The sequence below is a fragment of the Haliotis rufescens genome, unplaced genomic scaffold, assembly GCF_023055435.1.
Source record: "Haliotis rufescens isolate VD_foot unplaced genomic scaffold, xgHalRufe1.0.p SCAF_7, whole genome shotgun sequence".
NCBI classification, from domain to species: domain Eukaryota; kingdom Metazoa; phylum Mollusca; class Gastropoda; order Lepetellida; family Haliotidae; genus Haliotis; species Haliotis rufescens.
In genome coordinates, this window is record NW_025964361.1 from 7502418 (window position 1) to 7517212 (window position 14795).

The 14795-nt window shown below is 38.2% G+C and overlaps 1 protein-coding gene across 2 annotated transcripts in view; it reads left to right on the forward strand.

The window, feature by feature from the left end:
- LOC124144481 (leucine--tRNA ligase, cytoplasmic-like) overlaps window positions 1-14795 on the forward strand; it is a 45774-nt gene that overhangs the window by 9996 nt on the left and 20983 nt on the right. For both annotated transcript variants that reach the window (XM_046513893.2, XM_046513894.2), the window contains exons 9-17: window positions 1080-1147; window positions 1863-2088; window positions 2664-2751; window positions 9404-9480; window positions 10113-10166; window positions 11947-12087; window positions 12744-12821; window positions 13080-13165; window positions 14533-14681. In XM_046513893.2, coding sequence (XP_046369849.2) covers window positions 1080-1147; window positions 1863-2088; window positions 2664-2751; window positions 9404-9480; window positions 10113-10166; window positions 11947-12087; window positions 12744-12821; window positions 13080-13165; window positions 14533-14681 — 967 coding nt within the window. The remainder of the gene's footprint in view (window positions 1-1079; window positions 1148-1862; window positions 2089-2663; window positions 2752-9403; window positions 9481-10112; window positions 10167-11946; window positions 12088-12743; window positions 12822-13079; window positions 13166-14532; window positions 14682-14795) is intronic.

Genomic DNA, 14795 nt, shown 5'->3' on the forward strand with positions numbered 1-14795 from the left:
ATGTCCTCAGATCTTTGTTTAGCAATAGCGAGAACTTAGATCTGATTTTAATGAGATTGAACACATTATTTCGTTTTAAGTTAGCTCACATTATCAAATCATCGGAATCAAAGATTCACTCCTTTTTCTCCAAAAAGGAGGTGGTAACCCGCAAAAATATAAGAAGATTAAACAGGATATTTTATCACTTTCCCATGGAGTTATATGAACAGATCATGTCTGAATCTTGCAATAAGGCAGAACCCACAACCAAGCGTAGGATTCAGGCAAAATCAGTATGAATCAAGACAAGGTAACACATGTGTTGTGTTGAGTAAAAATATCATTTACCGTATTATCTTGAGTATAGCGGGCACCCATGTATAATGCGCACCCCCCTCTAGCGGATTCAGTATTTTTGAGAAAAAAAATTCGAATGTCAAGCTCAGAAAAAAATTACACCGTAGATCTACCCCTTCAGCGAATTCCGGTAAACGAACACACACGATTTCGCGGAAATTAATTTAAACAATATTAAAAGGAATTTTGAATAAAATTAATGAAAAAAGTTACATACATAGGTCCAGATATAGCCAGACAGTGTAATTACATGATTAATTTTCGTACTTCAGTATGGATTTGTTGACATGGTGTTTCCCATGTTACGTGCTCACGGTAATATCTTTCCATGGGGAAAAAACCATCAGAACTCATTATTTCTTTTAAAATGCGCACCCCCTTCTACACAGCTGTGTTTTTGGGAAAAAAAGTGCGTACTATACTCAAGAAATATGGTATACTTATCCTGACTCATAAGCTATGGCACCCACCTAGTCGTCCTGTCTTTAGATGTGTGTTTCGGACGATAAGTAGGGACGGGAGAGAGTGACGAGTATACCAGCTTGGTCATATGATTCTGGTGCACTTGGCGCCTCAGGGGTGGGTGAAATGTTTTTCTGTTCTCTGGAAACACATTTCAGGACGTTTCCACTACCTTTTCGGAAATTAGATGTGATAAGCAAAATTAGTATGAGTCAGGATAAGTATAAATGATTTTTTGTTTACATGTTATAATTCATAAAATCATTGCAATGTTTCAGGGTGTGGCACCTCAAGAGTACACAGTGATTAAGATGAAAGTCCAGGAACCTTACCCACAAAAACTCAGGTGAGTGGTCTCTTACAAAATTTCAATGTAATGTAGCTTTTGTCTGATCCGTGTGTGATATAGTTTCATAATATTGCTCACCAGGTGGGCTAGCTGGCCTTTAAAGTTTATAGCCGGTTTCAAATTTCACTATCAGTTTATTTTTTCAGAAATTCTACTCTGTGAAATTGTCACTCACATTTTTCGCATTGCTCGCATTAATTTTAAGATTTACGGTATCTGTAAAGAAATTGGTTTCTATTTATCTATAAAGAAAATGAAGTTATTTAGGGCATGGCCATTTATCAAGGGTAGGGTGGGGGCAGATGAGATTGGGGGGTTGGGGGGTATAAAAAATGACAGAGCGACAATGGATGTCCTCAAAATTGATTACTATTGGGGAACGGAGGGGAGAAGAAAAAATGAAAGAGTCGTTTGAACATTATGGACTGGTCGTTATAGTGGGAAGGAGGGCCATGAAAAAATGTTGCATGTATTGGGTGTGTGTGTGTGTGTGTGTGTGTGTGTGTGTGGGGGGGGGGGGGGGGGGGGGGGGGTGATGGGTGATGGGTGTCAGCAAACTGTGATTCCACCCAAAGACCCATCTCGCCCACCCCCATAATAAAGGCTGGCCTGTCCCTATCTATAAAGAAATGGATAAGAGGGTTGTTTGACCTCAGTTCAGTCAGTTTATTCTATTTCCGCCAAAATAAACATTTCTGTTTTCATTCCACAGTTCTCTGACAGGCCGTCCGGTGTTTCTGGTTGCAGCAACTCTGCGCCCAGAGACCATGTTTGGACAGACGAACTGCTGGGTGCGTCCGGACATGAAGTATGTTGCCATAGAGATTGCCACAGGGGAGGTGTTTGTGTGCACGCGCAGAGCTGCACGGAACATGAGCTACCAGGGATTCACAGCTGTCAATGGGGAGTACAAGGTCCTGGTGGAACTCATCGGACAGGTAGGGCATGTTACAGGTAGAGGCAAATACTCACTCACTCACTCACTCACTCACTCACTCACTCACTCACTCACTCCACTCACTCCACTCACTCCACTCACTCACTCACTCCAGGATCTTCTCGCTTGTCAACTCAATGTGGGGTGACTCACTGTAGTATGACTGGGGGGCACAGGTGGCCCAGTTGTCTAAGGCGCCGCGAAGAAACCTATGATTGTGGGTTGGAATCCCGGTTCGCCCCAATTATTAGGTTTGTCAGCACCATACCTGTGCTCGTTGGTTTCACCGAAGTGGTAAATGTCTGAGACCTGCATCACTTCGGGCTTTCCTCACACATTAAGCTGACACGTCGTGATATAACTGGAATACTGTTAAAAGCTGCGTTAAACCCAACTCACTCACTCACTGTAGTATGACTGTAATACTAAAAGCAATATTAAGCCCATACCATGCACTCACTACTTTTTGGCACATATGCTTATGGGATATTCATGTTAAACTGTCTTAGTGGGCAAGTACCTCACCTCACCTCACCTCACCTCACCTCACTATAATAATTTCTTATTACTTTTCAGGACATCATGGGCCAGGCTCTGTCGGCTCCGCTGTCATCCTACCGGACGATCTACACGCTGCCCATGCTGACCATCAAGGAGGATAAAGGTAGGAAGAGGCTGGGGATGGTTCACCCTACAGAACTAACTATCTGTACAGGGCAGGGCTCGTTTTAAGAAACTGGATTTAGCTTGCACCAGGTGCATGTTGACATGGAAACCCAGTTGCACAAGGTGCATGTTGAAATGGAAACCCAGTTGCACCAGGTGCATGTTGACATGGAAACCCAGTTGTACCAGGTGCATGTTGACATGGAAACCCAGTTGTACCAGGTGCATGTTGACATGGAAACCCAGTTGCACCAGAGGACACCAGGGCCCGGGATCATGAAACTAACTTAAGATCATATTTTGTCTTAACTCTTAAGATTTAGACTTAAGACCAAATTTTGTCTTAAATCGGGGATCACGAAGCTCAATCACTGAGAATATCTTAAGTCTAAGACAAAATTTGATCTTAAATCCTAAGACTGCCCCTGAGTAGACTTAAGACAAAATTTGTAGCAAGAAAGATGGCGGAGGTTGTTCGCCTCATGCGTTTGCCTAGGGGCTAAAAAGGACAAAATAGCAAATCATCGGACATTTCGAGACCGATTCAACCCTCTTGATCTGTACAACGACGAAGAGCTCTTTGGGAGATATAGATTTCGTCGTCCTACCATTTTTTTCATCGTTGGTATAACCAGTGATGAACTGGCATAGATTCTACCCCACTCAGCGTTCCCACAGTCTCCCACCTATTATTCAAGTTTTGATATTCCTTCAGTTTTTTGCTATTTGGGCTTTTCACCTTCAGTTGCTCAGTCGCTTTGTGTCAGCCATATTGGATAGTGTTTACAAAATCACGTTATACGTACACCGGTAATGAGACGCAAATACCATCACGTATATTTCAAAATCAGCTGCGATACCTACATCCTTGAATTCCTCATACATTTTAGAATCAAATGCCAAATGGTCTTTGTCACCAATACAAATTGTCTAGATGTAATGAAGCAAAATAAATGAGTCGTGAAAACGAACGCTGAAAAAAGTGCACTTGTTGGAAATGTAAACAAAGCCATTCGTCTATTCGTTGAGTACATTGGCTCAGCATTTTCAGAATAAACACGGGAAGAGAATCGTAGGGAGAATTAGGGAATATATACTTTGCAATGATTTGATATTTTCAACAGAACTTGTCCAGTGTGACGCCATGACTTGACTGACGCAAAATCACGCACAAGGACAACGGTATTTATCAGTATTTATCGGAATTTCCGTTGGTTTCAATGAAAAATATAACAACAAATAACAGTACACAGATTGTAAGAATGGGTCTGATTACTTACATGTCACTTTTATGTATATACGAACCCTGAATCAACGAAAGTCCCCTTGTAAAATCCCGCGTACTGTTGACAGTCAACACGCCATTTTGTAAAAGTCGGTCACCGGTAGTGATGTCATACGTCAACATATGTTGTACATATTAGGTAATTTCTTTGAGGTGAAGGTCCTTGAATGAAAGTACACACGATCATTGTGTCCTAGCAGGCTATTTACAGTTCCAATTATGATGTAGATCGTGCATGTCTTGTGTACATTTTTTCACACATTTAATTTCACTTTGGATATTAATCAATGTTCAATATGATATCATAAGTAGATATAGGCCACAACATGTATGAAGCTTTAATAATATCCTGTTTGTTTGAAAAATGTTAACACATGAAATTGATAAGTTTATAGTGTCGTATACGATATTTCTTTATTTTGGACAAGTGATACTAGATGAAATGTAAATGCAACTGCAACATGTATGTATTTATAGGGAGTGTAATAGTCAATATTATAAGTTCATATAAACAGTGTCCACGAATAGCTGTATAACTAAACTGAAGATATGACTTAAAGAAAATTGATATTATTTTTCGTTAAAATATATGCACAAATTTCTAGAAGAATTGTCCTTGTCTTGGATTTTTTTTTATGCCGTTTGATACACAGAACAGTGATATCTAACGATTCGCCAGGTGCGCGTTAGTCACAAACGACTTATGAATTATTTCTCTAGTTTTGCATTATATAGTCAATGGGTTCATCCTTTATCAAATATTGTGACCACAAGATATTAAACTGTTTACTATATTTCTACAAGAATTGTAAAAAGTTTTAAAATATAACCCGTGCCATGTACCCCGTTGGTGGACGATTATCCTTATACGATTATCCTGTTAATTCTATACCAAGAGAGCTTTTTCGCATCTTTTATGGTATAATTTTGAGACAAGCTGATGAGAAATATAAATACATAATAATGAACAAATACATGTACAATATTGAATAATAATTTTGTTTGGTTTGAAATAATTTTTTGAGTACTTGCATGATTACGTAAAATTTATGCCAAACAGGTGCGTGTCTTGTCCAATTAAGATACACTGTACATTATCGAATTGTTTATCTATTCAAGACATTATTTACATGGTAAACGCAGTCTTTTTATGTTGTGTCGAAAAAGCGTCAAATTCCGTTTTTAACACATGGACTTTTTCCATATCATGAACGTAAATTAGGGGAGATATATATCAATCAAAATACCAGTGTCGTCTTTCTCCGACGTTATCAAAGACAAACAAGCAGCCATGACGTCAAATAGAATTGTGTCATTTTCTTAGTAATTAATAACATTTGATGATACTGCTAGTGATCCATTTAGATAGGTGCAACATGAGTCAAATTACACTTGCACAATCAGGAGAATGTTGGAATCTAAGGACTAATTTATGGTTTACATAGGACCATCCATTTCGCTATCACTCATTTTTTATGAAGTAAAATTTCATAATTTCTGATGGTTTTTTTTATGCCTAAACGTATACAGTTTCAATATCAATATTTGTGTTGGAATAGTTTGGTTCCTCGTGAACAAAACACCACGAAAATACACTGTCCTTACCGACAGCTAATTCTCACCAAGTGACCCTAGTTACAATAAACTAGTGCTAAGCATAGCGCAGTTATGCCCCCTTTCCTTTGAACGCGTGTAACCTCTCTGTCGCCTTTTGACGTCATAACGGTAAATCAGTTTTCGTCATTTACGGCAGGCTATTTTTTGCATTGAATTTATGTCGTTATACATACTCATATAACTTCCTTTGATATATATTTATGTCGTTCAAATATTAGGCAGTATTTTGTTCGCTCACAGTTTCGGTAAAGCTGCTAAATAATTTTTTTTGTCGCACAGTACTTTTATTGGTGTACGCTAAAAAGCAGAGAAATTTCCTGCTTTTCGACGCAAAATAAATTCTCGGACAAAACTCAGCAGCGTCTTTTTTCAAACCGGTTTAATATTTACAGTTAAATTTACACCATCAGATAGGAAATTTAATATTCTACATCACTGCGTAATTTTATAGCCAGAGGTAGATCCAGTGCCGAGTGAGCGCAATTCTCGCACAACCTTCTCTTTTCCGATCTTAGGAAAATGTGCGTCAGAAAAATAACCTCGGCATCCAATGATTACAGTAGTGCGATATTACGTGCGCGTGTCCCTATGACGACGGTCTTAGACTTAGACTTAGCTAAGATTTTGCTGAGACCGTTTCAAGATCCAGTCTTAGAGCGAATCTTAGCTAAGCAAAATCTTTAAAACTTAAGACAAAATTCGTGCTTAGCAAAATTTGAGCTAAGACCACTTTCATGATCCCGGGCCCAGGTCCCATAAATTTATCAAATTTTGAAACATAGGCTGGTCTGATGCCAGTGTCTCATAAATGAATGACACACTGCTGTAAAACAGAACAGGAACATGTGCACATAATCTTGAAGTGCCCACAGTTTGATGATGTCAAGCCCATGAAAGCATTATGAATTACCCATACACAGAGATTATGTTGACATAAATATTAGGATGCAATTTTCAATAATAGGTTGCACTGGTGCATGTTTTATATAGCTAAATTTGAACCCTGGAGGCTAAACTGGCTTAAAGCTAAAAAACAACTCTTTATATGGTAGGAAGAAATGCCAAATTCCTAGTTTCGAAATCTGGAGAAAGCAGAAGCGAAATCTACGTAATAAAATGGCTGGTATTTTTGGAAAAGTTTGGACTGTTTTGTTTTTGTTTTTATTGTTTCAACTCATCGTTAATACTTGTGTTGGTGTCCTCCCCTGAAACAGTGATGTTGAAGGCAGTGTAAAACTCCACTCATTCAGTCAGTACATGGCTCAACTGTTGTCTCTGTCCAGTTCTATATTTTAGTTCAAATACTCTACTCATTGCAATATGTGCGTCATTGAGTTGATGATTGTTTGTGTTACTCGAGATAAGTGTGTTTGTGTTACTCAATATCAGTGTATTTGTGTTACTCAATATAAGTGTTTGTGTTACTCAAGATAAGTAGTTTGTGTTACTCAAGATAAGTGTATTTGTGTTACTCAATATAAGTGTTTGTGTTACTCAATATAAGTGTTTGTGTTACTCAAGATAAGTGTTTGTGTTACTCAAGATAAGTGTTTGTGTTACTCAAGATAAGTGTGTTTGTGTTACTCAAGATAAGTGTATTTGTGTTACTCAATATAAGTGTTTGTGTTACTCAATATAAGTGTTTGTGTTACTCAAGATAAGTGTGTTTGTGTTACTCAATATAAGTGTGTTTGTGTTACTCAAGATAAGTGTGTTTGTGTTACTCAATATAAGTGTTTGTGTTACTCAAGATAAGTGTGTTTGTGTTACTCAAGATAAGTGAGTTTGTGTTACTCAAGATAAGTGTGTTTGTGTTACTCAAGATAAGTGTTTGTGTTACTCAAGATAAGTGTGTTTGTGTTACTCAATATAAGTGTTTGTGTTACTCAAGATAAGTGTTTGTGTTACTCAAGATAAGTGAGTTTGTGTTACTCAAGATAAGTGTGTTTGTGTTACTCAAGATAAGTGTGTTTGTGTTACTCAAGATAAGTGTTTTTGTGTTACTCAATATAAGTGTGTTTGTGTTACTCAAGATAAGTGTGTTTGTGTTACTCAAGATAAGTGTGTTTGTGTTACTCAAGATAAGTGTGTTTGTGTTACTCAGAATAAATGTTTGTGTTACTCAAGATAAGTGTGTTTGTGTTACTCAAGATAAGTGTGTTTGTGTTACTCAAGATAAGTGTGTTTTTGTTACTCAATATAAGTGTGTTTGTGTTACTCAAGATAAGTGTGTTTGTGTTACTCAAGATAAGTGTGTTTGTGTTACTCAAGATAAGTGTGTTTGTGTTACTCAAGATAAGTGTTTGTGTTACTCAAGATAAGTGTGTTTGTGTTACTCAAGATAAGTGTTTGTGTTACTCAAGATAAGTGTGTTTGTGTTACTCAAGATAAGTGAGTTTGTGTTACTCAAGATAAGTGTTTGTGTTACTCAAGATAAGTGTGTTTGTGTTGCTCAAGATAAGTGTGTTTGTGTTACTCAAGATAAGTGTGTTTGTGTTACTCAAGATAAGTGTGTTTGTGTTACTCAAGATAAGTGTTTGTGTTACTCAAGATAAGTGTGTTTGTGTTACTCAAGATAAGTGTGTTTGTGTTACTCAAGATAAGTGTTTGTGTTACTCAAGATAAGTGAGTTTGTGTTACTCAATATAAGTGTTTGTGTTACTCAAGATAAGTGTGTTTGTGTTACTCAAGATAAGTGTGTTTGTGTTACTCAAGATAAGTGTGTTTGTGTTACTCAAGATAAGTGTGTTTGTGTTACTCAAGATAAGTGTGTTTGTGTTACTCAAGATAAGTGTTTGTGTTACTCAAGATAAGTGTGTTTGTGTTACTCAATATAAGTGTTTGTGTTACTCAAGATAAGTGTTTGTGTTACTCAAGATAAGTGAGTTTGTGTTACTCAAGATAAGTGTGTTTGTGTTACTCAAGATAAGTGTGTTTGTGTTACTCAAGATAAGTGTTTTTGTGTTACTCAATATAAGTGTGTTTGTGTTACTCAAGATAAGTGTGTTTGTGTTACTCAAGATAAGTGTGTTTGTGTTACTCAAGATAAGTGTGTTTGTGTTACTCAGAATAAATGTTTGTGTTACTCAAGATAAGTGTGTTTGTGTTACTCAAGATAAGTGTGTTTGTGTTACTCAAGATAAGTGTGTTTTTGTTACTCAATATAAGTGTGTTTGTGTTACTCAAGATAAGTGTGTTTGTGTTACTCAAGATAAGTGTGTTTGTGTTACTCAAGATAAGTGTGTTTGTGTTACTCAAGATAAGTGTTTGTGTTACTCAAGATAAGTGTGTTTGTGTTACTCAAGATAAGTGTTTGTGTTACTCAAGATAAGTGTGTTTGTGTTACTCAAGATAAGTGAGTTTGTGTTACTCAAGATAAGTGTTTGTGTTACTCAAGATAAGTGTGTTTGTGTTGCTCAAGATAAGTGTGTTTGTGTTACTCAAGATAAGTGTGTTTGTGTTACTCAAGATAAGTGTGTTTGTGTTACTCAAGATAAGTGTTTGTGTTACTCAAGATAAGTGTGTTTGTGTTACTCAAGATAAGTGTGTTTGTGTTACTCAAGATAAGTGTTTGTGTTACTCAAGATAAGTGAGTTTGTGTTACTCAATATAAGTGTTTGTGTTACTCAAGATAAGTGTGTTTGTGTTACTCAAGATAAGTGTGTTTGTGTTACTCAAGATAAGTGTGTTTGTGTTACTCAAGATAAGTGAGTTTGTGTTACTCAAGATAAGCGTGTTTGTCATACAGGGACTGGTGTCGTGACGAGCGTTCCTTCTGATTCCCCTGACGACTACGCAGCTCTTCGAGACCTCAAGAAGAAGGAAGTGAGCTTAGATTCAATCTATTACAACACATTTGTATTTTAAATGTGAGGCACGAGGTATTTTTTTTTGTGCAGTTTATATTTTTCAACAAACTGTTCAAGCATCTGTGAAACATGAATGTTGAGTGGGACTACACATGTGATGCAGTTCAAGTAAGGAGAATGGCGTCTTACATCATTAATTCGAGATACCAAATTACAGTTGGATTGTTGTGAAAGTAGTGCCAACAGTTGATTTAAACATATTTATTCACAAGGAGTGAATGGGATTGGGGGACAAGTTCTTCCAACTTAGATTGCCCTCTCCCTTGTATTTGCAAAAAATTCACAATTCCAAATTCAATATATATGCATGCAGCACTATAGAGGAGACATGAGATGAGAGAGAGAGGGAGACAGACACAGAGAGAGAGATTGTTGAATGAACAGTTCTTTACACAAATCTTTTAGTTGTACATGCCAACAGTTTGGCAATTTGAGTGGGGAACATAAGAAATATACCGTACATGTTAGCGGGGTAAATAATAGGCCATGTCTCAGCCAATCAGAATCCGCCATTCATGTGATATTAAGCATGACAAGTGTTCAGTGAGAGACAGTTTTGAGTTATGGTGTTTGCTCTGTTTGTTTCAGCCATTCCGACAAAAGTATGGCATCAAGGATCACATGGTCCTACCCTTTGAACCAGTGAGTGTGGTTTTCAACAATCTATTAAGTTATACATATTCAAACGGGCACGGGTGGCCCAGTCATCTTAAGCTACAATTCACTGTGCAGAGTTGCATCCTTTGGCACGCCAGAAACCTATGATCGTGGGTTCGAATCCTGGTTCTCCCCGATTATGTTTCTAGTTTTCCAGAACCATACAAGTGCTTGTGGGTTTCATTAAAGTGGTAAACGTTCAAGATCTGCATCACAGAGAGCTTTCCTAACACGTGATATACCTGGAATAATGTTAATAGCGGTGTTAAACCTAACACACTCACTCACTCACTCACTATACATACTTCATCGTGGGGAAATATTCAGACAGTGTGGTACATGACTGGACAAGGACAGTGTAAAATGACCACAATCAGTCAAAGTTTCCATAAAGTAATGCACAACAGTCAACCTGTTATGTAGTGGAGGGCTATGATCACGTGTCTACCTTCTGTCCTTCACACGAAATTATGCAATTAATGGGTCTATGAATAGATCATGTAGATGGGGAACTAAACGTGATTCCCTTATGACATAGATGGGGAACTAAACGCGATTCCCTTATGACATATATTGGGAACTAAATGTGATTCTCTTATTATGACATATATGGGGAACTAAATGTGATTCTCTTATTATGACATATATGGGGAACTAAATGTGATTCTCTTACTATGACATATATGGGGAACTAAACATGATTCTCTTACTATGACATATATGGGGAACTAAACGTGATTCTTTTACCATGACATAGATGGGGAACTATACATGATTCTCTTATTATGACATATATGGGGAACTAAATGTGATTCTCTTTCTATGACATAGATGGAGAACTAAATGTGATTCTCTTATTATGACAGTTGGGGAACTAAACGTGATTCTCTTACTATGACATAGATGGAGAACTAAACGTGATTCTCTTTCTATGACATAGATGGGGAACTATACACGATTCTCTTATTATGACATAGATGGGGAACTAAATGTGATTCTCTTACTATGACATAGATGGGGAACTAAACGATGACATAGATGGAGAACTTAACGTGATTCTCTTACTATGACATAGATGGAGAACTAAACGTGTTTCTCTTACTATGACATAGATGGAGAACTAAACGTGATTCTCTTACTATGACATAGATGGGGAACTAAACGTGATTCTCTTACTATGACATATATGGAGAACTAAACGTGATTCTCTTACTAAGACATATATTGGAAACTAAACGTGATTCTCTTACTATGACATAGATGGGGAACTAAACGTGATTCTCTTTTTATGACATATATGGAGAACTAAACGTGATTCTCTTACTAAGACATATATTGGAAACTAAACGTGATTCTCTTACTATGACATGTGGGGAACTAAACGTGATTCTCTTATGGAGTAGATTAAAATAAGGAAACTAGGGTAGGTACATGGCCATGAATGTAGGAATGAAGCACTAACTATGGGAGCAAGAACACGCGTTATTTCTATGAATACCACAAATATTGGTCTACGACCATGAAAATCAAAATTGTCTTGCTCAATTGAAAACCCTACACTGACGACTGCAATACATCATGTCAGAATCCATTTTCCGCACATTCAACGAATTCCACGATCTGTTTTCCGCGAAAGCATGTGGTGTTTATATGTATTGTTCATGTTACATGAACTGAAACAAAGTGTTATGTGTTTATTACCACTCCTCAACTCATACAGTAATAAGAACTCTGACTCTTGCCTCCTCCTTCTCCTCCTCCCCAGGTTCCCATCATAGAAGTTCCCGAGTTCGGATCTCTGTGCGCGGTCACCGCCTGTGACATGTTCAAGATCCAGAGTCAGAACGACCGGGACAAACTCCAGGAGGCCAAGGAGAAAGTCTACCTGAAGGGCTTTAATGAGGGGGTCAGTTACTGTCATGTCTATCACCCAATCTCATTAAAATCAGATCTTAGTTCTGACTACCGCTAAACAAAGATCTAAGGACATCCCATTACGGATCACGTCAGAACGACCTTGCACGAACTTTGCATCACTTTGGTCCCACACAAAGCTGACACACCTTGATTACTGGAATACTGTTCAAAGTGGCGTTTACAATTCTCACTCACTCAAAAATGGTCAAGTTGCATAAAATGCATAGGATGCTTCCAGAGATAAGTCATGGATCTGTGCAATGGTTGTGATGGTTACTTTCATTGTCTATAACAGAAGAAGCGTAACATTTACCTTTTTTTATAATGGATAACAGAAATAGAAGATGACATAAAGGCCTGAACTTTTTGAACGAGGTGTTTTTACAAGTGGAAAAGATGCCTTTACCAGTGATATGCAGTAATAATTTCACTTTGTAACAATTCAAATCTAGGACTATCTGTACATATTCTTATTTTGAAAAGATTATGTCAAAAGAATATTAAGAACGTCAGTTCATTTTTCTGAATATGCAAACAACACTTCTTTAGTGTTAATTGCAATATATTTTCCAGCTTTTATTTCTATCCCTGTTTGAAATAATTTCATGTAGTGAAGCAATATTGAAGTTTCCTGTGTTATTCAAGGTCATGAAAGTTGGACAGTTCAAAGGTCAGAAGGTCCAGGATGTGAAGAAGAAGATACAAAAGGAAATGGTTGCCATGGTGAGTTTGGAGATAATTTGATGTAGTCCGACTAGGTTTGATACCTTTTGTTTGAATTTGGAACTAAACACTCTAGCATGAGGTTTCAAATGTATAAACAGTACAGTCTCTACCTCCGAAATGTCATTTTTGCACAATGTTGTCATGATAAGCATACATTTTTTCATCTGCAATCACAAACATATTCATATTGAATAATTTAAAGTGCAAGACTTTTAGAAAGTTGAAATTGAAAGATTTGAATATTTCCTGTTCCAGAAAGATGCTGTTATCTACATGGAACCAGAGAAGAAGGTGATGTCACGGTCTGCGGACGAGTGTGTTGTAGCACTCTGTGATCAGTGGTGAGTTGTGTGATCAGTGGTGAGTTGTGTGATCAGTGGTGAGTTGAAGCACTCTGTGATCAGTGGTGAGTTGTGTCACTCTGTGATCAGTGGTGAGTTGTGTCACTCTGTGATCAGTGGTGAGTTGTGTCACTCTGTGATCAGTGGTGAGTTGTGGCACTCTGTGATCAGTGGTGAGTTGTGTCACTCTGTGATCAGTGGTGAGTTGTGTTACTCTGTGATCAGTGGTGAGTTGTGGCACTCTGTGATCAGTGGTGAGTTGTGTCACTCTGTGATCAGTGGTGAGTTGTAGCACTCTGTGATCAGTGGTGAGTTGTGTCACTCTGTGATCAGTGGTGAGTTGTGGCACTCTGTGATCAGTGGTGAGTTGTGGCACTATGTGATCAGTGGTGAGTTGTGGCACTATGTGATCAGTGGTGAGTTGTGGCACCATGTGATCAGTGGTGAGTTGTGGCACTCTGGGATCAGTGGTGAGTTGTGGCACTCTGTAATCAGTGGTGAGTTGTGGCACTCTGTGATCAGTGGTGAGTTGTTTGATCAGTGGTGAGTTGTGACACTCTGTGATCAGTGGTATGTTGTGGCACTCTGTGGTCAGTGGTGAGTTGTGGCACTCTGTGATCAATGGTGAGTTGTGGCACTCTGTGGTCGGTGGTGAGTTGTGGCACTCTGTGATCAATGGTGAGTTGTGGCACTGTAGGATGGTGAGTTGTAGCATTCTGTGATCAGTGGTGAGTTATGGCACTCTATGATCAGTGGTGAGTTATGGCACTCTATGATCATTGGTGAGTTGTGTGATCAGTGGTGAGTTGTGTGATCAGTGGTGAGTTATGGCACTGTGTGATCAGTGGTGAGTTTAGGGTGATTCTAGTGAGTGTGTTGTTTCACTGTGTCATCAGTGGTATGTACACATGTTGAAGGGATGGTTTTTATATTCATTATATCTAGTGAGTGTGTTGTTTCACTGTGTAATCAGTGGTGAGTTGTAGTGCTCTGTGATCAGTGGTGAGTTGTAGTGCTCTGTGATTAGTGGTGAGTTGTGTGATCAGTGGTGAGTTGTGTGATCAGTGGTGAGTTGTGTGATCAGTGGTGAGTTGTAGTGCTCTGTGATCAGTGGTGAGTTGTGTGATCAGTGGTGAGTTGTGTGATCAGTGGTGAGTTGTGTGATCAGTGGTGAGTTATGGCACTGTGTGATCAGCGGTGAGTTTAGGGTGATTCTAGTGAGTGTGTTGTTTCACTGTGTCATCAGTGGTCTGTACACATGTTGAAGGGATGGTTTTTATATTCAATATGTTATTGGAATGGTATAATTCAAGAATTACCACATTTCAAACTTTGTCCCTGATTGAAAGTATGTTGGACATTTGTAGGTATCTGGATTATGGCGAGCCTAAATGGAGGGCACAAGCTGATGAATGCCTGGCTTCAATGGAGACATTCCACGATGAGGTTCGCAAGAATTTTATGTCTACACTAGACTGGCTGCATGAGCATGCCTTTTCAAGGTCATATGGTTTAGGTGAGTCATGTTCGGTCAATTCATGTCAGAGTAACTAATGCTTGACCTCTAAAAAATATATAATTTTGACAGATACAAATAACTGTTTAAATTGAAAAGGAGCCTCAGTGAGGT